The following is a 25634-nucleotide window of genomic DNA, read 5'->3' as shown; positions in this document are numbered from 1 at the left end:
ATGATGACGTGTTGAGTGATTGGAAGGAGCAGTTGGTGTTGTGTGCGCAGTGAGGCGGCGGACAAGGGGCTGACTGTCTCCACCTGCTGGCTGAGGTGGGTATCACCAGGAAATGGCTCTTCTGCTTGGTTTTGCGCGCTGGACCGAAGAGCTTGCACTCTAATTCGTGTCCTGCACCTCTGCCTGTCACTTGCTGGTTATGTAGACGGTTATTGGAGCTCTGTGCTGATTCCTGGGTGCCATGGAGTCTGCCTTAAGCATCATGTGACTGTGTGACCACAATATTGCGCGGCGGCGACTTCGATTCCGATACTCGCGGCGTCGAACCTGAAGAGAATTCCTGATCACGTCTGCAAAATGTATTTTATATTGGATATTTGTAACGGCGAATTCGTCCCGACCAGTAAAACGTATTTTCATTTTACGTAAACGGTCGCCATGTACGCAGGAGCATCACAGCGAGCGCTGCGGGTTACGGTTTCGTCCGCGTTACCGGCGCAGTGTTCGCGATTATTCTCTGTGCTGTGCACAGGAGCTGCGGTGAAAGTGAAAGTCAGAAGTGACGGGGGAGGGGCGGACGCCGATCTCATGGCTGCTTTCTCGTATTACAGACGCCGCTGGGTCGCAGGATGAAGCTGAGAGTCCGGGCTGGGAAGCAGAGCGGCCGCCTGGAGCTGCGGGACGACGAGGTGACGCTGGGGGATCTGCGGGCCAAACTGCGCCAAACCTTCCTGCCGGCGCTGGGGTTCAGGTAGGTGCGAACAGGGCGGAGGGTTCCCTACTACTGACTCCATTCTGAGCATTGTTCTGTAACAAACCCTCAGCTGTGGCAAGGAGATGTGCGGGAGGATGGAGGGACGTATTAACCCATGCACGCCAGGTTTGGGGCACAGACGGGTGTCATTTTGGCGCATGACTGGTCCACGTTGTTTGCTCTGCGCCTTGCTCGGCTCTGTTGGCCAAAGTGGGCGTGGAGGGCGACTCGACCCCATAATTTTATTATAATTCGTGCCAGAACGCTCACAGGCCGGGTCGTCGTCATGTGACCAGGCCTATGCAGTGTTCAGGTTAGAGCAACATTGTAGTGACTTTGCTTGGTATTTCAGCTCAGCCCCATTGACTTGAATGGGACTGAGCTGTGGTCAGGTTACATTACCGATGACCGTGGTGTCACGTGGAATCTTTTAGAACCATAGAACCTTAATTTAAGAATTGGTGGTCCCTGATCAGTCTCCTTCCCCTCCCAACAGCTCTTAGTAAGTTTCCAGTCAGTCTTCTTCCCCCTCTGACAGCTACACACATAGTCCTAAGTGAGTCCCCAGTCAGCCATATCTCTATATAGTCCCCAGTCAGTCTCCTTCCGCTTCTGGCAGCCGTGTATATATAAATATATATTAGTCCCTAGTCAGTCTTCTTCTCCTCCCAACATCTCTTAGTGAGTTTCCAGTCAGTCTTCTTCCCCCTCTGACAACTACACACATAGTCCTAAGTGAGTCCTCAGTCAGCCATATCTCTATATAGTCCCCGGTAAGTCTCCTTCTGCTTGTGGCAGCCGTGTATATATAAATATATATTAGTTCCTAGTCAGTCTCCTTCCCCCTCCAGCAGCCATAATGATAATCCCTTTAAGACTTTCCCTTTATGTCCTCCCAGCCCTGACGCCGTTTTCTCCATCACACTGAACGGCCGCGACGCCCTGACGGAGGATGAGAGCAGCCTGGAGTCCTTAGGAATCATATCGGGGGATCTGATCGTCATAGTCACCGACGACATCCCGCAGCCTGACCCCGCCCCTGAGGAGCCGCCGCCGCCACCAGCTACTGCCCAGACCAGTGATAATAGACAGGAATATGGCGGAGAAGCCGCTACTCCGGGGACGTACAGCGTAGCAGAGGTGAGTCATAGAAACTGCATCGCTCTAATATGAACCTACTTACCACTACAGACCTCAGCATAGCCGTTCAGTGCTCTGGGAAAGCGGGGTTGGTGAATCAATATGGCTACCCACCCAACTGAACCAGACTCCTTAATGATAGTTGTGATGGTGTGGACACTTACCTCTACCGAACTCTGAAGCTCAGCCATTCAGGGGTCTGGAAAAGCTGGGTGACTGTAGCTGTGCTTATGGACGCAACTCCCATGACACTGGCGGGTGCGTGCGCTGCGGCTTTGTATATTCTGTATGTGACGCTGCTACTCCACTGCGCAGAAAGCGACACCTATGGAAGAAGAAGGACCGATCTGTGCGCCGGGGCCCATGCTGTGCAGCGAGGCGGAAGACGGGGAGATCCCGCACTCCCTGGAGGCGCTGTACAGGAACTCCGACTGCACCTGCGCCAACGATGCCCTAATAGTGGTGACGCATCTACTGATGGTGGAAACTGGATACACAGAGCAGGTGAGCGGCCACCAGGGGGCACCGAGCTGTATGTACACAGTGACTGCACCAGCAGAATAGTGAGCGCAGCTCTGGAGTATAATACAGGATAAGTAATGTAATGTATGTACACAGTGACTGTACCAGCAGAATAGTGAGCGCAGCTCTGGAGAATAATACAGGATAAGTAATGTAATGTATGTACACAGTGACTGTACCAGCAGAATAGTGAGCGCAGCTCTGGAGTATAATACAGGATAAGTAATGTAATGTATGTACACAGTGACTGTACCAGCAGAATAGTGAGCGCAGCTCTGGAGTATAATACAGGATAAGTAATGTAATGTATGTACACAGTGACTGTACCAGCAGAATAGTGAGCGCAGCTCTGGGGTATAATACAGGATAAGTAATGTAATGTATGTACACAGTGACTGTACCAGCAGAATAGTGAGCGCAGCTCTGGAGTATAATACAGGATAAGTAATGTAATGTATGTACACAGTGACTGTACCAGCAGAATAGTGAGCGCAGCTCTGGGGTATAATACAGGATAAGTAATGTAATGTATGTACACAGTGACTGTGCCAGCAGAATAGTGAGCGCAGCTCTGGAGTATAATACAGGATAAGTAATGTAATGTATGTACACAGTGACTGCACCAGCAGAATAGTGAGCGCAGCTCTGGAGTATAATACAGGATAAGTAATGTAATGTATGTACACAGTGACTGCACCAGCAGAATAGTGAGCGCAGCTCTGGAGTATAATACAGGATAAGTAATGTAATGTATGTACACAGTGACTGTACCAGCAGAATAGTGAGCGCAGCTCTGGAGTATAATACAGGTTAAGTAATGTAATGTATGTACACAGTGACTGCACCAGCAGAATAGTGAGCGCAGCTCTGGAGTATAATACAGGATAAGTAATGTAATGTATGTACACAGTAACTGCACCAGCAGAATAGTGAGCGCAGCTCTGGAGTATAATACAGGATAAGTAATGTAATGTATGTACACAGTGACTGCACCAGCAGAATAGTGAGCGCAGCTCTGGAGTATAATACAGGATAAGTAATGTAATGTACACAGTGACTGCACCAGCAGAATAGTGAGCGCAGCTCTGGAGTATAATACAGGATAAGTAATGTAATGTATGTACACAGTGACTGCACCAGCAGAATAGTGAGCGCAGCTCTGGAGTATAATACAGGATAAGTAATGTAATGTATGTACACAGTGACTGTACCAGCAGAATAGTGAGCGCAGCTCTGGAGTATAATACAGGATAAGTAATGTATTGTATGTACATAGTGACTGTACCAGCAGAATAGTGAGCGCAGCTCTGGAGTATAATACAGGATAAGTAATGTAATGTATGTACACAGTGACTGCACCAGCAGAATAGTGAGCGCAGCTCTGGAGTATAATACAGGATAAGTAATGTAATGTACACAGTGACTGCACCAGCAGAATAGTGAGCGCAGCTCTGGAGTATAATACAGGATAAGTAATGTAATGTATGTACACAGTGACTGTACCAGCAGAATAGTGAGCGCAGCTCTGGAGTATAATACAGGATAAGTAATGTAATGTATGTACACAGTGACTGTACCAGCAGAATAGTGAGCGCAGCTCTGGAGTATAATACAGGATAAGTAATGTAATGTATGTACTCAGTGACTGCACCAGCAGAATAGTGAGCGCAGCTCTGGGGTATAATGCAGGATAAGTAATGTAATGTATGTACACAGTGACTGCACCAGCAGAATAGTGAGCGCAGCTCTGGAGTATAATACAGGATAAGTAATGTAATGTATGTACACAGTGACTGTACCAGCAGAATAGTGAGCGCAGCTCTAGAGTATAATACAGGATAAGTAATGTAATGTATGTACACAGTGACTGCACCAGCAGAATAGTGAGCGCAGCTCTGGAGTATAATACAGGATAAGTAATGTAATGTACACAGTGACTGCACCAGCAGAATAGTGAGCGCAGCTCTGGAGTATAATACAGGATAAATAATGTAATGTATGTACACAGTGACTGTACCAGCAGAATAGTGAGCGCAGCTCTGGAGTATAATACAGGATAAGTAATGTAATGTATGTACACAGTGACTGTACCAGCAGAATAGTGAGCGCAGCTCTGGAGTATAATACAGGATAAGTAATGTAATGTATGTACACAGTGACTGTACCAGCAGAATAGTGAGCGCAGCTCTGGAGTATAATACAGGATAAGTAATGTAATGTATGTACACAGTGACTGCACCAGCAGAATAGTGAGCGCAGCTCTGGAGTATAATACAGGATAAGTAATGTAATGTATGTACACAGTGACTGCACCAGCAGAATAGTGAGCGCAGCTCTGGAGTATAATACAGGATAAGTAATGTAATGTACACAGTGACTGCACCAGCAGAATAGTGAGCGCAGCTCTGGAGTATAATACAGGATAAGTAATGTAATGTATGTGCACAGTGACTGCACCAGCAGAATAGTGAGCGCAGCTCTGGAGTATAACACAGGATAAGTAATGTAATGTATGTGCACAGTGACTGCACCAGCAGAATAGTGAGCGCAGCTCTGGGGTATAATACAGGAGAAGTAATGTAATGTATGTACACAGTGACTGCACCAGCAGAATAGTGAGCGCAGCTCTGGAGTATAATACAGGATAAGTAATGTAATGTATGTACACAGTGACTGCATCAGCAGAATAGTGAGCGCAGCTCTGGAGTATAATACAGGATAAGTAATGTAATGTATGTACACAGTGACTGCACCAGCAGAATAGTGAGCGCAGCTCTGGAGTATAACACAGGATAAGTAATGTAATGTATGTACACAGTGACTGCACCAGCAGAATAGTGAGCGCAGCTCTGGAGTATAATACAGGATAAGTAATGTAATGTATGTACACAGTGACTGTACCAGCAGAATAGTGAGCGCAGCTCTGGAGTATAATACAGGATAAGTAATGTAATGTATGTACACAGTGACTGTACCAGCAGAATAGTGAGCGCAGCTCTGGAGTATAATACAGGATAAGTAATGTAATGTACACAGCGACTGTACCAGCAGAATAGTGAGTGCAGCTCTGGAGTATAATACAGGATAAGTAATGTAATGTATGTACACAGTGACTGCACCAGCAGAATAGTGAGTGCAGCTCTGGAGTATAATACAGGATAAGTAATGTAACGTATGTACACAGTGACTGTACCAGCAGAATAGTGAGCGCAGCTCTGGAGTATAATACAGGATAAGTAATGTAATGTATGTACACAGCGACTGTACCAGCAGAATAGTGAGCGCAGCTCTGGGGTATAATACAGGATAAGTAATGTAATGTATGTACACAGCGACTGCACCAGCAGAATAGTGAGCGCAGCTCTGGAGTATAATACAGGATAAGTAATGTAATGTATGTACACAGTGACTGCACCAGCAGAATAGTGAGTGCAGCTCTGGAGTATAATACAGGATAAGTAATGTAACGTATGTACACAGTGACTGTACCAGCAGAATAGTGAGCGCAGCTCTGGAGTATAATACAGGATAAGTAATGTAATGTATGTACACAGCGACTGTACCAGCAGAATAGTGAGTGCAGCTCTGGAGTATAATACAGGATAAGTAATGTAATGTATGTACACAGTGACTGTACCAGCAGAATAGTGAGCGCAGCTCTGGAGTATAATACAGGATAAGTAATGTAATGTATGTACACAGTGACTGCACCAGCAGAATAGTGCGCGCAGCTCTGGAGTATAATACAGGATAAGTAATGTAATGTATGTACACAGTGACTGCATCAGCAGAATAGTGAGCGCAGCTCTGGAGTATAATACAGGATAAGTAATATAATGTATGTACACAGTGACTGCATCAGCAGAATAGTGAGCGCAGCTCTGGAGTATAATACAGGATAAGTAATGTAATGTATGTACACAGTGACTGCATCAGCAGAATAGTGAGCGCAGCTCTGGGGTATAATACAGGATAAGTAATGTAATGTATGTACACAGTGACTGTACCAGCAGAATAGTGAGCGCAGCTCTGGGGTATAATACAGGATAAGTAATGTAATGTATGTACACAGTGACTGCACCAGCAGAATAGTGAGCGGAGCTCTGGAGTATAATACAGGATAAGTAATGTAATGTATGTACTCAGTGACTGTACCAGCAGAATAGTGAGCGCAGCTCTAGAGTATAATACAGGATAAGTAATGTAATGTATGTACACAGTGACTGCACCAGCAGAATAGTGAGCGCAGCTCTGGAGTATAATACAGGATAAGTAATGTAATGTACACAGTGACTGCACCAGCAGAATAGTGAGCGCAGCTCTGGAGTATAATACAGGATAAATAATGTAATGTATGTACACAGTGACTGTACCAGCAGAATAGTGAGCGCAGCTCTGGAGTATAATACAGGATAAGTAATGTAATGTATGTACACAGTGACTGTACCAGCAGAATAGTGAGCGCAGCTCTGGAGTATAATACAGGATAAGTAATGTAATGTATGTACACAGTGACTGTACCAGCAGAATAGTGAGCGCAGCTCTGGAGTATAATGCAGGATAAGTAATGTAATGTATGTACACAGTGACTGCACCAGCAGAATAGTGAGCGCAGCTCTGGAGTATAATACAGGATAAGTAATGTAATGTATGTACACAGTGACTGCACCAGCAGAATAGTGAGCGCAGCTCTGGAGTATAATACAGGATAAGTAATGTAATGTACACAGTGACTGCACCAGCAGAATAGTGAGCGCAGCTCTGGAGTATAATACAGGATAAGTAATGTAATGTATGTACACAGTGACTGCACCAGCAGAATAGTGAGCGCAGCTCTGGAGTATAATACAGGATAAGTAATGTAATGTATGTACTCAGTGACTGCACCAGCAGAATAGTGAGCGCAGCTCTGGGGTATAATACAGGATAAGTAATGTAATGTATGTACACAGTGACTGTACCAGCAGAATAGTGAGCGCAGCTCTGGAGTATAATACAGGATAAGTAATGTAATGTATGTACACAGTGACTGCACCAGCAGAATAGTGAGCGCAGCTCTGGAGTATAATACAGGATAAGTAATGTAATGTATGTACACAGTGACTGCACCAGCAGAATAGTGAGCGCAGCTCTGGAGTATAATACAGGATAAGTAATGTAATGTACACAGTGACTGCACCAGCAGAATAGTGAGCGCAGCTCTGGAGTATAATACAGGATAAGTAATGTAATGTATGTACACAGTGACTGTACCAGCAGAATAGTGAGCGCAGCTCTGCAGTATAATACAGGATAAGTAATGTAATGTATGTACACAGTGACTGCACCAGCAGAATAGTGAGTGCAGCTCTGGAGTATAATACAGGATAAGTAATGTAATGTATGTACATAGAGACTGTACCAGCAGAATAGTGAGCGCAGCTCTGGAGTATAATACAGGATAAGTAATGTAATGTATGTACACAGTGACTGCACCAGCAGAATAGTGAGCGCAGCTCTGGAGTATAATACAGGATAAGTAATGTAATGTATGTACACAGTGACTGCACCAGCAGAATAGTGAGCGCAGCTCTGGAGTATAACACAGGATAAGTAATGTAATGTATGTGCACAGTGACTGCACCAGCAGAATAGTGAGCGCAGCTCTGGAGTATAACACAGGATAAGTAATGTAATGTATGTGCACAGTGACTGCACCAGCAGAATAGTGAGCGCAGCTCTGGGGTATAATACAGGATAAGTAATGTAATGTATGTACACAGTGACTGCACCAGCAGAATAGTGAGCGCAGCTCTGGAGTATAATACAGGATAAGTAATGTAATGTATGTACACAGTGACTGCACCAGCAGAATAGTGAGCGCAGCTCTGGAGTATAACACAGGATAAGTAATGTAATGTATGTACACAGTGACTGCACCAGCAGAATAGTGAGCGCAGCTCTGGAGTATAATACAGGATAAGTAATGTAATGTATGTACACAGTGACTGTACCAGCAGAATAGTGAGCGCAGCTCTGGAGTATAATACAGGATAAGTAATGTAATGTATGTACACAGTGACTGTACCAGCAGAATAGTGAGCGCAGCTCTGGAGTATAATACAGGATAAGTAATGTAATGTACACAGCGACTGTACCAGCAGAATAGTGAGTGCAGCTCTGGAGTATAATACAGGATAAGTAATGTAATGTATGTACACAGTGACTGCACCAGCAGAATAGTGAGTGCAGCTCTGGAGTATAATACAGGATAAGTAATGTAACGTATGTACACAGTGACTGTACCAGCAGAATAGTGAGCGCAGCTCTGGAGTATAATACAGGATAAGTAATGTAATGTATGTACACAGCGACTGTACCAGCAGAATAGTGAGCGCAGCTCTGGGGTATAATACAGGATAAGTAATGTAATGTATGTACACAGCGACTGCACCAGCAGAATAGTGAGCGCAGCTCTGGAGTATAATACAGGATAAGTAATGTAATGTATGTACACAGTGACTGTACCAGCAGAATAGTGAGCGCAGCTCTGGAGTATAATACAGGATAAGTAATGTAATGTATGTACTCAGTGACTGCACCAGCAGAATAGTGAGCGCAGCTCTGGGGTATAATACAGGATAAGTAATGTAATGTATGTACACAGTGACTGTACCAGCAGAATAGTGAGCGCAGCTCTAGAGTATAATACAGGATAAGTAATGTAATGTATGTACACAGTGACTGCACCAGCAGAATAGTGAGCGCAGCTCTGGAGTATAATACAGGATAAGTAATGTAATGTACACAGTGACTGCACCAGCAGAATAGTGAGCGCAGCTCTGGAGTATAATACAGGATAAATAATGTAATGTATGTACACAGTGACTGTACCAGCAGAATAGTGAGCGCAGCTCTGGAGTATAATACAGGATAAGTAATGTAATGTATGTACACAATGACTGTACCAGCAGAATAGTGAGCGCAGCTCTGGAGTATAATACAGGATAAGTAATGTAATGTATGTACACAGTGACTGTACCAGCAGAATAGTGAGCGCAGCTCTGGAGTATAATACAGGATAAGTAATGTAATGTATGTACACAGTGACTGCACCAGCAGAATAGTGAGCGCAGCTCTGGAGTATAATACAGGATAAGTAATGTAATGTATGTACACAGTGACTGCACCAGCAGAATAGTGAGCGCAGCTCTGGAGTATAATACAGGATAAGTAATGTAATGTACACAGTGACTGCACCTGCAGAATAGTGAGCGCAGCTCTGGAGTATAATACAGGATAAGTAATGTAATGTATGTACACAGTGACTGCACCAGCAGAATAGTGAGCGCAGCTCTGGAGTATAATACAGGATAAGTAATGTAATGTATGTACTCAGTGACTGCACCAGCAGAATAGTGAGCGCAGCTCTGGGGTATAATACAGGATAAGTAATGTAATGTATGTACACAGTGACTGTACCAGCAGAATAGTGAGCGCAGCTCTGGAGTATAATACAGGATAAGTAATGTAATGTATGTACACAGTGACTGCACCAGCAGAATAGTGAGCGCAGCTCTGGAGTATAATACAGGATAAGTAATGTAATGTACACAGTGACTGCACCAGCAGAATAGTGAGCGCAGCTCTGGAGTATAATACAGGATAAGTAATGTAATGTATGTACACAGTGACTGCACCAGCAGAATAGTGAGCGCAGCTCTGGAGTATAATACAGGATAAGTAATGTAATGTATGTACTCAGTGACTGCACCAGCAGAATAGTGAGCGCAGCTCTGGGGTATAATACAGGATAAGTAATGTAATGTATGTACACAGTGACTGTACCAGCAGAATAGTGAGCGCAGCTCTGGAGTATAATACAGGATAAGTAATGTAATGTATGTACACAGTGACTGCACCAGCAGAATAGTGAGCGCAGCTCTGGAGTATAATACAGGATATGTAATGTATGTACACAGTGACTGCACCAGCAGAATAGTGAGCGCAGCTCTGGAGTATAATACAGGATAAGTAATGTAATGTACACAGTGACTGCACCAGCAGAATAGTGAGCGCAGCTCTGGAGTATAATACAGGATAAGTAATGTAATGTATGTACACAGTGACTGTACCAGCAGAATAGTGAGCGCAGCTCTGCAGTATAATACAGGATAAGTAATGTAATGTATGTACACAGTGACTGCACCAGCAGAATAGTGAGTGCAGCTCTGGAGTATAATACAGGATAAGTAATGTAATGTATGTACATAGAGACTGTACCAGCAGAATAGTGAGCGCAGCTCTGGAGTATAATACAGGATAAGTAATGTAATGTATGTACACAGTGACTGCACCAGCAGAATAGTGAGCGCAGCTCTGGAGTATAATACAGGATAAGTAATGTAATGTATGTACACAGTGACTGCACCAGCAGAATAGTGAGCGCAGCTCTGGAGTATAACACAGGATAAGTAATGTAATGTATGTGCACAGTGACTGCACCAGCAGAATAGTGAGCGCAGCTCTGGAGTATAACACAGGATAAGTAATGTAATGTATGTGCACAGTGACTGCACCAGCAGAATAGTGAGCGCAGCTCTGGGGTATAATACAGGAGAAGTAATGTAATGTATGTACACAGTGACTGCACCAGCAGAATAGTGAGCGCAGCTCTGGAGTATAACACAGGATAAGTAATGTAATGTATGTACACAGTGACTGCACCAGCAGAATAGTGAGCGCAGCTCTGGAGTATAATACAGGATAAGTAATGTAATGTATGTACACAGTGACTGCACCAGCAGAATAGTGAGCGCAGCTCTGGAGTATAACACAGGATAAGTAATGTAATGTATGTACACAGTGACTGCACCAGCAGAATAGTGAGCGCAGCTCTGGAGTATAATACAGGATAAGTAATGTAATGTATGTACACAGTGACTGTACCAGCAGAATAGTGAGCGCAGCTCTGGAGTATAATACAGGATAAGTAATGTAATGTATGTACACAGTGACTGTACCAGCAGAATAGTGAGCGCAGCTCTGGAGTATAATACAGGATAAGTAATGTAATGTACACAGCGACTGTACCAGCAGAATAGTGAGTGCAGCTCTGGAGTATAATACAGGATAAGTAATGTAATGTATGTACACAGTGACTGCACCAGCAGAATAGTGAGTGCAGCTCTGGAGTATAATACAGGATAAGTAATGTAATGTATGTACACAGTGACTGTACCAGCAGAATAGTGAGCGCAGCTCTGGAGTATAATACAGGATAAGTAATGTAATGTATGTACACAGCGACTGTACCAGCAGAATAGTGAGCGCAGCTCTGGGGTATAATACAGGATAAGTAATGTAATGTATGTACACAGCGACTGCACCAGCAGAATAGTGAGCGCAGCTCTGGAGTATAATACAGGATAAGTAATGTAATGTATGTACACAGTGACTGTACCAGCAGAATAGTGAGCGCAGCTCTGGAGTATAATACAGGATAAGTAATGTAATGTATGTACTCAGTGACTGCACCAGCAGAATAGTGAGCGCAGCTCTGGGGTATAATACAGGATAAGTAATGTAATGTATGTACACAGTGACTGTACCAGCAGAATAGTGAGCGCAGCTCTAGAGTATAATACAGGATAAGTAATGTAATGTATGTACACAGTGACTGCACCAGCAGAATAGTGAGCGCAGCTCTGGAGTATAATACAGGATAAGTAATGTAATGTACACAGTGACTGCACCAGCAGAATAGTGAGCGCAGCTCTGGAGTATAATACAGGATAAATAATGTAATGTATGTACACAGTGACTGTACCAGCAGAATAGTGAGCGCAGCTCTGGAGTATAATACAGGATAAGTAATGTAATGTATGTACACAGTGACTGTACCAGCAGAATAGTGAGCGCAGCTCTGGAGTATAATACAGGATAAGTAATGTAATGTATGTACACAGTGACTGTACCAGCAGAATAGTGAGCGCAGCTCTGGAGTATAATACAGGATAAGTAATGTAATGTATGTACACAGTGACTGCACCAGCAGAATAGTGAGCGCAGCTCTGGAGTATAATACAGGATAAGTAATGTAATGTATGTACACAGTGACTGCACCAGCAGAATAGTGAGCGCAGCTCTGGAGTATAATACAGGATAAGTAATGTAATGTACACAGTGACTGCACCTGCAGAATAGTGAGCGCAGCTCTGGAGTATAATACAGGATAAGTAATGTAATGTATGTACACAGTGACTGCACCAGCAGAATAGTGAGCGCAGCTCTGGAGTATAATACAGGATAAGTAATGTAATGTATGTACTCAGTGACTGCACCAGCAGAATAGTGAGCGCAGCTCTGGGGTATAATACAGGATAAGTAATGTAATGTACACAGTGACTGCACCAGCAGAATAGTGAGCGCAGCTCTGGAGTATAATACAGGATAAGTAATGTAATGTATGTACACAGTGTCTGTACCAGCAGAATAGTGAGCGCAGCTCTGCAGTATAATACAGGATAAGTAATGTAATGTATGTACACAGTGACTGCACCAGCAGAATAGTGAGTGCAGCTCTGGAGTATAATACAGGATAAGTAATGTAATGTATGTACACAGTGACTGCACCAGCAGAATAGTGAGCGCAGCTCTGGAGTATAATACAGGATAAGTAATGTAATGTATGTACACAGTGACTGCACCAGCAGAATAGTGAGCGCAGCTCTGGAGTATAATACAGGATAAGTAATGTAATGTATGTACACAGTGACTGCACCAGCAGAATAGTGAGCGCAGCTCTGGAGTATAACACAGGATAAGTAATGTAATGTATGTGCACAGTGACTGCACCAGCAGAATAGTGAGCGCAGCTCTGGGGTATAATACAGGAGAAGTAATGTAATGTATGTACACAGTGACTGCACCAGCAGAATAGTGAGCGCAGCTCTGGAGTATAATACAGGATAAGTAATGTAATGTATGTACACAGTGACTGCATCAGCAGAATAGTGAGCGCAGCTCTGGAGTATAATACAGGATAAGTAATGTAATGTATGTACACAGTGACTGCACCAGCAGAATAGTGAGCGCAGCTCTGGAGTATAACACAGGATAAGTAATGTAATGTATGTACACAGTGACTGCACCAGCAGAATAGTGAGCGCAGCTCTGGAGTATAATACAGGATAAGTAATGTAATGTATGTACACAGTGACTGTACCAGCAGAATAGTGAGCGCAGCTCTGGAGTATAATACAGGATAAGTAATGTAATGTATGTACACAGTGACTGTACCAGCAGAATAGTGAGCGCAGCTCTGGAGTATAATACAGGATAAGTAATGTAATGTACACAGCGACTGTACCAGCAGAATAGTGAGTGCAGCTCTGGAGTATAATACAGGATAAGTAATGTAATGTATGTACACAGTGACTGCACCAGCAGAATAGTGAGTGCAGCTCTGGAGTATAATACAGGATAAGTAATGTAACGTATGTACACAGTGACTGTACCAGCAGAATAGTGAGCGCAGCTCTGGAGTATAATACAGGATAAGTAATGTAATGTATGTACACAGTGACTGTACCAGCAGAATAGTGAGCGCAGCTCTGGAGTATAATACAGGATAAGTAATGTAATGTATGTACACAGCGACTGTACCAGCAGAATAGTGAGTGCAGCTCTGGAGTATAATACAGGATAAGTAATGTAATGTATGTACACAGTGACTGTACCAGCAGAATAGTGAGCGCAGCTCTGGAGTATAATACAGGATAAGTAATGTAATGTATGTACACAGTGACTGCACCAGCAGAATAGTGCGCGCAGCTCTGGAGTATAATACAGGATAAGTAATGTAATGTATGTACACAGTGACTGCATCAGCAGAATAGTGAGCGCAGCTCTGGAGTATAATACAGGATAAGTAATATAATGTATGTACACAGTGACTGCATCAGCAGAATAGTGAGCGCAGCTCTGGAGTATAATACAGGATAAGTAATGTAATGTATGTACACAGTGACTGCATCAGCAGAATAGTGAGCGCAGCTCTGGGGTATAATACAGGATAAGTAATGTAATGTATGTACACAGTGACTGTACCAGCAGAATAGTGAGCGCAGCTCTGGGGTATAATACAGGATAAGTAATGTAATGTATGTACACAGTGACTGCACCAGCAGAATAGTGAGCGCAGCTCTGGAGTATAATACAGGATAAGTAATGTAATGTATGTACTCAGTGACTGTACCAGCAGAATAGTGAGCGCAGCTCTAGAGTATAATACAGGATAAGTAATGTAATGTATGTACACAGTGACTGCACCAGCAGAATAGTGAGCGCAGCTCTGGAGTATAATACAGGATAAGTAATGTAATGTACACAGTGACTGCACCAGCAGAATAGTGAGCGCAGCTCTGGAGTATAATACAGGATAAATAATGTAATGTATGTACACAGTGACTGTACCAGCAGAATAGTGAGCGCAGCTCTGGAGTATAATACAGGATAAGTAATGTAATGTATGTACACAGTGACTGTACCAGCAGAATAGTGAGCGCAGCTCTGGAGTATAATACAGGATAAGTAATGTAATGTATGTACACAGTGACTGTACCAGCAGAATAGTGAGCGCAGCTCTGGAGTATAATGCAGGATAAGTAATGTAATGTATGTACACAGTGACTGCACCAGCAGAATAGTGAGCGCAGCTCTGGAGTATAATACAGGATAAGTAATGTAATGTATGTACACAGTGACTGCACCAGCAGAATAGTGAGCGCAGCTCTGGAGTATAATACAGGATAAGTAATGTAATGTACACAGTGACTGCACCAGCAGAATAGTGAGCGCAGCTCTGGAGTATAATACAGGATAAGTAATGTAATGTATGTACACAGTGACTGCACCAGCAGAATAGTGAGCGCAGCTCTGGAGTATAATACAGGATAAGTAATGTAATGTATGTACTCAGTGACTGCACCAGCAGAATAGTGAGCGCAGCTCTGGGGTATAATACAGGATAAGTAATGTAATGTATGTACACAGTGACTGTACCAGCAGAATAGTGAGCGCAGCTCTGGAGTATAATACAGGATAAGTAATGTAATGTATGTACACAGTGACTGCACCAGCAGAATAGTGAGCGCAGCTCTGGAGTATAATACAGGATAAGTAATGTAATGTATGTACACAGTGACTGCACCAGCAGAATAGTGAGCGCAGCTCTGGAGTATAATACAGGATAAGTAATGTAATGTACACAGTGACTGCACCAGCAGAATAGTGAGCGCAGCTCTGGAGTATAATACAGGATAAGTAATGTAATGTATGTACACAGTGACTGTACCAGCAGAATAGTGAGCGCAGCTCTGCAGTATAATACAGGATAAGTAATGTAATGTATGTACACAGTGACTGCACCAGCAGAATAGTGAGTGCAGCTCTGGAGTATAATACAGGATAAGTAATGTAATGTATGTACATAGAGACTGTACCAGCAGAATAGTGAGCGCAGCTCTGGAGTATAATACAGGATAAGTAATGTAATGTATGTACACAGTGACTGCACCAGCAGAATAGTGAGCGCAGCTCTGGAGTATAATACAGGATAAGTAATGTAATGTATGTACACAGTGACTGCACCAGCAGAATAGTGAGCGCAGCTCTGGAGTATAACACAGGATAAGTAATGTAATGTATGTGCACAGTGACTGCACCAGCAGAATAGTGAGCGCAGCTCTGGAGTATAACACAGGATAAGTAATGTAATGTATGTGCACAGTGACTGCACCAGCAGAATAGTGAGCGCAGCTCTGGGGTATAATACAGGAGAAGTAATGTAATGTATGTACACAGTGACTGCACCAGCAGAATAGTGAGCGCAGCTCTGGAGTATAACACAGGATAAGTAATGTAATGTATGTACACAGTGACTGCACCAGCAGAATAGTGAGCGCAGCTCTGGAGTATAATACAGGATAAGTAATGTAATGTATGTACACAGTGACTGCACCAGCAGAATAGTGAGCGCAGCTCTGGAGTATAACACAGGATAAGTAATGTAATGTATGTACACAGTGACTGCACCAGCAGAATAGTGAGCGCAGCTCTGGAGTATAATACAGGATAAGTAATGTAATGTATGTACACAGTGACTGTACCAGCAGAATAGTGAGCGCAGCTCTGGAGTATAATACAGGATAAGTAATGTAATGTATGTACACAGTGACTGTACCAGCAGAATAGTGAGCGCAGCTCTGGAGTATAATACAGGATAAGTAATGTAATGTACACAGCGACTGTACCAGCAGAATAGTGAGTGCAGCTCTGGAGTATAATACAGGATAAGTAATGTAATGTATGTACACAGTGACTGCACCAGCAGAATAGTGAGTGCAGCTCTGGAGTATAATACAGGATAAGTAATGTAACGTATGTACACAGTGACTGTACCAGCAGAATAGTGAGCGCAGCTCTGGAGTATAATACAGGATAAGTAATGTAATGTATGTACACAGCGACTGTACCAGCAGAATAGTGAGCGCAGCTCTGGGGTATAATACAGGATAAGTAATGTAATGTATGTACACAGCGACTGCACCAGCAGAATAGTGAGCGCAGCTCTGGAGTATAATACAGGATAAGTAATGTAATGTATGTACACAGTGACTGCACCAGCAGAATAGTGAGTGCAGCTCTGGAGTATAATACAGGATAAGTAATGTAACGTATGTACACAGTGACTGTACCAGCAGAATAGTGAGCGCAGCTCTGGAGTATAATACAGGATAAGTAATGTAATGTATGTACACAGCGACTGTACCAGCAGAATAGTGAGCGCCGCTCTGGGGTATAATACAGGATAAGTAATGTAATGTATGTACAGAGCGACTGCACCAGCAGAATAGTGAGCGCAGCTCTGGAGTATAATACAGGATAAGTAATGTAATGTATGTACACAGTGACTGCACCAGCAGAATAGTGAGTGCAGCTCTGGAGTATAATACAGGATAAGTAATGTAATGTATGTACACAGTGACTGTACCAGCAGAATAGTGAGCGCAGCTCTGGAGTATAATACAGGATAAGTAATGTAATGTATGTACACAGTGACTGCACCAGCAGAATAGTGAGTGCAGCTCTGGAGTATAATACAGGATAAGTAATGTAATATATGTACACAGTATGTACACCAGCAGAATAGTGAGTGCAGCTCTGGAGTATAATACAGGATGTAATGGATACATCTATAGGCTATAAGGACATGCTGGGGGTTATAGGTCACCATTGGTTGCGTTTCCTTTTCCTATTAGTCCGGTCTGTATCTTTCTAGGGTATGAAGGCCTCCTCTATGCCTGAGAGCTGGAAGAGCGGCAGCAGTGTGTACAAGCTCCACTACTCGCACCCGCTATGTGGTGACAGCTCTGCCGCCCTGTTTTGCCTGCCAATGGGCAAACTGATCATCATCAATGGTAAGAGTGATATATATATATTATTGTACATGTGCAGCCAACCTTTAGGGCAGTCTAGAAATGAGTTGCGATGTTTGTATCTCTCACACAAGTTTTTACAATTGTAACAAACCTTCAGCTGTGATAAGTGTTAGCTTTTATTTATTTATTTATTTATTTATTTATTTTAACCTCCGGACTCTTTGACTACAAATAGAAACCCTGACAGTTGTGTGACTTGTAGTTCGCTGCGCCGTAGTCACCGGCCGTCTTCATGACATCTTCTCCTCCTTGCAGCTACATTGACCATCGGCAGTGAACTGAAATGTGTGAAGAGGCTTCAGCTCCGCACCGAATCCTACATCTCCTACCCGCCCAAAGGTAAGAGGCGGGACTGTGCTACGGCTGACCCCTGGCACTTAGTGGGCGGGCTCTCCTGTGTGCTTTGAGCCAATCACATGTCTTATCACCTTTCACAGTATCAGACTAAAGCAGAGAGACTGTAACCTGATCCTGCTGCTTCTCCTCCCCTCTCACAGCATGAGTCACAGGCACATACTGTCATTGAGGAAGATCTTCTGCAGCTGCATCTCCCTCTTCCCCCTCCCTCTCTTTAGCTTTTTTTTTTTTTTTTTTACTCTAGACAGATTACTTTGGGAGTCTGACTTGGTTTTCTTTTTAGATGGTAACGTGGCCTTGGTTTACCGGAACTTGCAGAAGTTATCTCACCTCCTTAAAGATCAGCTGGTGTACCCGTTACTTGCTACTACCCGGCAAGGTAATCGATCAGTGGGGTGACCAATGAGAGAAGGGTGGGGCGGTAATGAGCAGTTCTTACTATAGTCTCCTCCATCACACAGCTCTGGACCTGCCTGACGTCTTTGGTTTGGTGGTTTTGCCTCCAGAGCTGAAGCTGCGAATCTTCCGTCTTCTGGATATTCGCACCATTTTGTCACTTGGTTCCACTTGTAAAAAACTGCACGAAGACACCGAAGACCAATCACTATGGAGGTTCCTCTGCCGGCGGGATTTCAGACGTAAGGACTTCTGTTATATAATGTCTTATACTCCAGTCACGTCCAAAGCTGCATTGATAGTACTGATCTCCTGATATTTTACAGCTGCTGCTAGCCTTTCTTTGCTGGGGTTTTGGTCAGCTCTTCTGCATTGCAGTATATACACCAGGATGTAGCGCCGTGTAGGCGTGCCCGTCAGTGCAGGGTAGGGGCGTGCCCGTCAATGTAGGGGGCGTGCCCGTCAGTGTAGGGGACGTGCCCGTCAGTGTAGGGGACGTGCCCGTCAGTGTAGGGGGCGTGCCCGTCAGTGTAGGGGGCGTGCCCGTCAGTGTAGGGGGCGTGCCCGTCAGTGTAGGGGGCGTGCCCGTCAGTGTAGGGGGCGTGCCCGTCAGTGTAGGGGGCGTGCCCGTCAGTGTAGGGGGCGTGCCCGTCAGCGCCGGGGGCGTGCCCGTCAGCGCCGGGGGCGTGCCCGTCAGCGCCGGGGGCGTGCCCGTCAGCGCCGGGGGCGTGCCCGTCAGCGCCGGGGGCGTGCCCGTCAGCGCCGGGGGCGTGCCCGTCAGCACCGTGTAGGGGGCGTGCCCCTCAGTGTGGTGTAGGGGGCGTGTCTGTCTGCGCCGCGTAGGGGGCGTGTCTGTCAGCACCGCGTAGGGGGCGTGGCCATCAGCGCATTGTGGGAATTTTTTTTCCCTGCACCAAATTGTCGTAGGTTTTCTTCCCAGGCCTGATACAGAGCGTGGAATAGTTAGGTCATGCAGCCTTAGAAATCTGCAAAATTCTGATTGCAGCTTTGGATGTGACTAGAGTACAACCAGCGATTTCATTCAAGGTCATCACAGCATAGCCTGTCCTTTGTAAGACCCGATTCTATAGAGGGAATGTGAGTTTACCATACTCAATCTGCATCAAATCCAACTCCAATCCCTTCCAAAGCTGCATTCTGAGACCTGATTCCAAATCACCGCCGCAAACTATGTTCTGCACAAGACGCTAAGCAATGGATAGGCAGAAGGAAACCGAGGTCAGGGGGTCTCTGCCGGGGTGAGCCCTGCACCACATGAGCCAACAGGATTGTAAACGCAGCCTTGGAAGTGACTGGAGTCTGAGCTATATTATGTATCCGCACTGTATAGCATGTTCAACCATCAGCAGCATTCTAGATGCAGCTTTGGAAGTGAACGGAGCACGACTGGTGCAGTTACTACTGACACTTTATTATATACTGTCTCTGTCTTCAGGTGTAATCGAAGGAGACTCTCACACAGACTGGAAGGAGGTACGTGCCCCTATATACCTATATATATTGCCCACCCTATTACACCGCTGCCGTGTCTTTAAGGAATCTCTTGTGTCTCCATTTGCAGCTTTATAAGCAGAAGTTCCGGGAGTTGTGCAGCGTGCACCGCAGATACCCGCCCTTCGTACCGGACTTTCCTTATCCCGCCAACCCTTTCCCTCATGAACGTTACTCGCCCACCCTGACCTACCCCCCAGGTATTATTGGGGGTGAGTACGACCAGCGCCCCATGTTTCCGTTCCCTAGAGACCCCTTTTCAATGTTGGACCGTCGCAGACACCTCGCACCGGAACTCTTTCGGCCCATCAGGCCGCGCTTTGACCCCACGTTACCCGGCCACTTCCAGAATTCTCCGCAGTCAAGATGGGGACCTTTCTTATGAGTCGAAGATCCAGTGACCCCCCCCCCCCCCACCCGTCTTATACAGGCCGTGGACTACGGATCTTTATGCCCTGCTGAGTTGTAATAAACTGTGCTGCTTCTACTGCCACCTAGTGTTTGACAGGCATTAGTCACCCCTCTGTAGGTTTTTGGTATCCAGTTAAAGGGGCGGTCCAGGATTAGCTAACCACGGCTGCTTTCTTTCCCGAGCAGCGCCACACGTATCCCTAGGTTATGTCTGGTAGTGCAGCTCAGCTCTGTAGAAGTGAATGGGGCAGAGCTGCAATACCGCACACAACCTGTGGACAGGGGTGGTGCTGTTTAGGGAAGACAATGGCCACACGTTCCCAATTCGGGACAACCCCTTTAAACTATAAGTGCAAAGTTTTCCCCGATATCTCAGTCCTCCAATATACGGAAGTTGAGATGCGGGGGTTGGGTGAAGGAGTCGTAAAGTGACGGAGGTGTAAAATGAAGGGATCGGCGATCTTTCGACCCACAGGTAAAAAATAAATAAAATCGAAGAAAGCGGGCAAATGTTTTTGACTAAAAACCTCCCGTTTCTTGTATCTAGATCCCATACAGATCTATGCGTTGCTATGTTAAAGAGACTTAGATTGTAAGCTCTTCGGGGTAGAATCTGTCGGAATCTTTGGAGGTTTCTACAAAACAAATTAATTTATAGAATGTTTTTGTTGCTCTTTTTACGCCAGGCAGAGGACGAGAATAAATAATAAAAAAATATTGCTAATATCTTATGTGTCTGATTGTAACGTCTAGGAAGCTGAGATATAAGTTGTTTGACGAATGCAATGCCGGAGCTGCAGTTAGGACTGACACAATCAGAAAATACAGGTTTGTACGTCATCGGGATCCTTGGAAAAGCTGGGTAATGTAGGTGTCGCTATATAACGGTATTATTACTTTGGTGATATCGTGCAGACAAATACGCGAGGCGTTTATTATATTATATATTATTTTATGCTGTCAATAAATAAACACAAATACACAGAACATAAAGCAGGAAGATCCTGGAGTAAAACGGAGGAATCCAAGGCCACATCTTCTGTAAACCCCCCCTTCCTCACCCCCATCTGCTCGAAAATTATCTTATTTCGATCTTGGTCACAGGCTGACTCCGCCTTCTCTTTAAAGGGGTTGTCCAGGATAAAAAAAAAAAATGGCCGCTTTCTAGCAGAAACAGTGCCACAGCCAGTCCCCGGTTGCATGTGGTATTGCAGCTGAGATGTGGTGCCGGGTCTTTAAGAAAGGAGCCATGTTTTTGTAGTCCTAAAAAGCTGCGATGTGGAGAACGAGTCAAATCAATGTAAATTCTAGTAGATGACCTCGTATGACCAGTCCGAGTGCGGGCCACCGAATCCCGATAAGGAAGAGTTTCTTCTCGACTCGTGTATTGCTTTGGGTGTTTTGGTTGTTTTCTTATTCGCACGTTGATCACTCTCGTAGTCGCCAAGCTGAGATATCGAAAGCGAGAAATCTCTCTGGCCAGGAGGTGTCGGCTCACAGTATATGGCTCGGTTCTTGGTCTCATATTACTTGAGGACCCGAAGGATCGGAAGCATCTACGACATAACCTGATGTCACGGAGAAACTCTGCATTGACTACAGTTCACACTTGGTTCTGACTTGCATAATCTGGGCCAAAGCATCAATCGGAACTTGCAACAGTCGAAGGACTGGAATTGTGAACGGGTTTCTAGGGTACCGTAATGGGGTCTGAGTCCATCCCAAACCATCATTGTACCTCAAAATCCAAATTGCACAGTCCATGCTCATCTCTTCAATGTAAACGTCTTGTAACCTGTTGGAGTTTGTAGCTTATTGGTGTGTTACATAAACATAACTAGGTCCACAGCTAATTTGGATGGTACCAGACCCAATATGGTTCCCTAATCGGCCTAGATGGAATTCAAGTTCTTCATGTTAGGAACCCAAATTTTACCCATTCATTTATGCAGTGAGATAATTGTGTCTTGATTAGGAAGTCGAGGCTGCACCAAAATGTCTCCCCCATCTCTACTGCCTTGTGGACCTGAAGGCAAGGAAGCATCGATGGCATCTTACTAAGAGATTCTACATTTATGTGTATTGACTACAGTCCAGACAACAAGACTTGGTTCATAGTTGAATAATCCTGGCTAAATCAATCAGATTTTGCAATACGTCATGGATTGGAAATATAAGGCAGGGTTCCAGGGTACCGTAATGGGGTCAGCCTCCACCCCAACCAGTTATGGTACCTCATTATCTAAGCTGCACAGTCCCCATTCATCTCTCATATGTACTGGTAATAAAAACTGCAACTTATAGGTTGTTGGTGCGCTGACCAGTAGGGTTGAGGGATCGGAAAAGATCGGATTTCGATCGGCGATCGAGTAAATTTCACGATTGCGATCAGAATTCCGACCCGATCTTTTCCAGCGGGATTGTGATCGGAAGTTATCTCAAGATCGGCTCAACCCTAAAAGTGACTTTTCCCATAGAGAAGCATTGACTAGGGTTGAGGTTCGGGTTCGGAAAGGATCGGATTCCGATCGGCTGGAAAATGATCGGAAATCGGATTTTAAAATCGATCTTGAAATCTCAAGATCGGCTCAACCCTCCTGACCAGATATAACTAAGTCTACGGCTTATTTGGGGTGGTTACAGACCCATTGCAGTCCCCTAATTTATCTGCATACATACAGCAAGTTTATCGACCAAGATTTTACCCAGTGTTACAGCAAGAAATATGAAGAATAGAAAGATGCAACTGGTTTCTGGAAGAAGAGGCATCACTAAAGGACCACCACCTAAATGTATACGGTGTCCCCATGGACCTGAAGAATGGGAAGCGTCGACGATATAAGCTGACATCACTGAGAAGTTCCTCAGTTATACGTAGTGACTACAGTTCAGACTCCAACACTTGCATAATCTGGGTGAAACCATCCTTCAGATCTTGCAATAGTCCATGGATTGGGAATTTTAGGCAATTACCGTATTGGGGTCAGATTCCATAACTTGTACCTCAAGATCCAAACTGCACATTCCCCAAATGTTTTACTACTAAACACTATGTAAGTTAGGGGTTGTCAGCGTGTTACTCAGACATAAATAGGTCCACAGCTTATATGGGGTGGCGCCAGGCCCATTGCGGTCCCCTCACCTTCCTACATTGAATTGCAGCAAGTTCTCCAAATTTGACCCATTTAATCTTGTAGCGAGAAAAATTATGGATTAGGAAGACGCAACTGTTTTATGGAACTATAGGCAGCATTAAAGAACAATCTCCAGAATCTATACTGTATCTATACGGACGTCTTATAATATTGGTGGGAAGATCTATTGCTGGACGGAATGAGAGGTCACGATGACTGGAATGGCTTTGAGTTTTTGCATAAATTGCTATTGAGCATTAGGTGGTGGTGGGAGAGGGGGGTGCAAGGAACTAGGGCTGATGTGGATGTGGCGAGGGGCAAGTTGACAGTGGCATCATGGATTTTAATGGCTTTAACTGCACCTTGCAGCATCGTTGGATAATGTCTGACGATCTCAGACAATGGCAGCATAGACAGGATCGATCTTCAAGCATTGGTTAGAGAAGATGAGGGTCGTCGTTGAAAAACTTGAGGACAGAAGTTCGATGAGAAGGTTTTCTGGTCTTCTTAGAGTAAGGGTCTACGGTCAAATGGCCTAACGTATTGTAAGATGGACTTCATGGTCTAGAATGTCCTGTATCTCCGGGAACTCTGCACATAAGGTGAGGCTAATTGCAAGTCTCCAGAATATTCCATGTTCTTGACCGGTTTTAGGTTCCTGAGGATGAGGGTTGAGCACCACAGGTACGAGATATCAGAACACATAATCATGCTTGATAAACTATGGAGATGAGGGACACTACAAGAGAGATCTGGAAGTCACGGAAGCTGGAGATGACTCCTACTAGGTGAAGGATCCTTTCCAATTCCAACTAATTGCAAACATTCATGGAGCTGAGGAACCAATTTGGACTCCGATGAAGATGCCTTGATCTTGAGACATGGTTGGGTGGAAGGTCTATAGAGGATTCCTCAGGAGGTCTCCTGGTTCCAGTAGGACAAGATGACATTTGTCAGGATGATCCAGCAGAATGCGGAGTCATGACAGGGCTCAGCCATTATATTGTATTTGTTTGGGTGGCTTTAGGCAGAGCAAAGCTCAACAGCGGAGGAAGATACGGACTTGTTATTAGTCGGAGAACAGACTTGCAAATGACTTTCTCAGGTTGCGAATTGTTTCCGCTTTTGCTTCGTCCTCATTTCCAGAGCCTCTTTGGGACGGATCAGAGATATTGAAATTGTTGGTCAATGACTGCGATTTACTGGAAGAAAATATAAGGAAAAGGCAATTTAACTACTGTAATACCGCCCACATGTACAAGAAAATAACTACTATAATACTACTCCTATGTACAAGAATATAACTACTATAATACTACTCCTATGTACAAGAATATAACTACTATAATACTGCTCCTATATACAAGAATATAACTACTATAATACTGCTCCTGTGTACAAGAATATAACTACTATAATACTGCTCCTGTGTAAAGAATATAACTACTATAATACTACCTCCTATATACAAGAATATAACTACTATAATACTGCTCCTATGTACAGGAATATAACTACTATAATACTACCTAATATATACAAGAATATAACTACTATAATACTACTCCTATGTACAAGAATATAACTACTATAATACTACTCCTATGTACAAGAATATAACTACTATAATACTACTCCTATGTACAAGAATATAACTACTATAATACTGCCCGCTATGTACAAGAATATAACTACTATAATACTACCTCCTATGTACAAGAATATAACTAATATAATACTGCTCCTATGTACAAGAATATAACTACTATAATACTGCTCCTATGTACAGGAATATAACTACTATAATACTACCTAATATATACAAGAATATAACTACTATAATACTACTGCTATGTACAAGAATATAACTACTATAATACTACCTCCTAAGTACAAGAATATAACTACTATAATAATACTCCTATG

General features: G+C 44.1%; 2 protein-coding genes across 3 annotated transcripts in view; one reads left to right on the top strand and one right to left on the bottom strand.

The window, feature by feature from the left end:
* Positions 1-14: 14 nt before the first annotated feature.
* Positions 15-21266, top strand: FBXO7 (F-box protein 7). Of its 2 annotated transcripts, XM_075275368.1 has the most exons (10): positions 15-95; positions 612-751; positions 1654-1894; positions 2210-2398; positions 17739-17877; positions 18154-18237; positions 18539-18634; positions 18717-18893; positions 20108-20145; positions 20234-21266. In XM_075275368.1, exons 2-10 carry the CDS (start codon positions 630-632, stop codon positions 20546-20548), a joined length of 1401 nt encoding a protein of 466 aa, XP_075131469.1. In that variant the 5' UTR covers positions 15-95; positions 612-629; the 3' UTR covers positions 20549-21266. The 2 variants fall into 2 exon arrangements, with proteins under 2 accessions (XP_075131469.1, XP_075131468.1); XM_075275367.1 differs by lacking the exon at positions 15-95 and having other exon boundaries at positions 110-751.
* A 2523-nt stretch (positions 21267-23789) lies between these two features.
* The window catches only part of SYN3 (synapsin III), a 159761-nt gene continuing 157916 nt past the window's right edge, over positions 23790-25634 (bottom strand). Inside the window, exon 14 of the mRNA XM_075275357.1 lies at positions 23790-24910. Coding sequence (XP_075131458.1) covers positions 24778-24910 — 133 coding nt within the window. The 3' untranslated portion in view covers positions 23790-24777. The remainder of the gene's footprint in view (positions 24911-25634) is intronic.

The sequence above is a fragment of the Leptodactylus fuscus genome, chromosome 5 (genome assembly GCF_031893055.1).
Source record: "Leptodactylus fuscus isolate aLepFus1 chromosome 5, aLepFus1.hap2, whole genome shotgun sequence".
Classification (NCBI taxonomy): domain Eukaryota; kingdom Metazoa; phylum Chordata; class Amphibia; order Anura; family Leptodactylidae; genus Leptodactylus; species Leptodactylus fuscus.
Note: the sequence above shows the minus strand (reverse complement) of the source record. Positions and strands in the feature narration are given on the sequence as shown.

Bases quoted from the DNA above. Each gene is read 5' to 3' on its own strand.
- FBXO7 (XM_075275368.1), top strand. From the start codon at position 630: ATGAAGCTGAGAGTCCGGGCTGGGAAGCAGAGCGGCCGCCTGGAGCTG. The intron at 2,399-17,738 runs GTGAGCGGCCAC...GTATCTTTCTAG, and splicing joins AAACTGGATACACAGAGCAG to GGTATGAAGGCCTCCTCTAT. The intron at 20,146-20,233 runs GTACGTGCCCCT...CTCCATTTGCAG, and splicing joins CTCACACAGACTGGAAGGAG to CTTTATAAGCAGAAGTTCCG.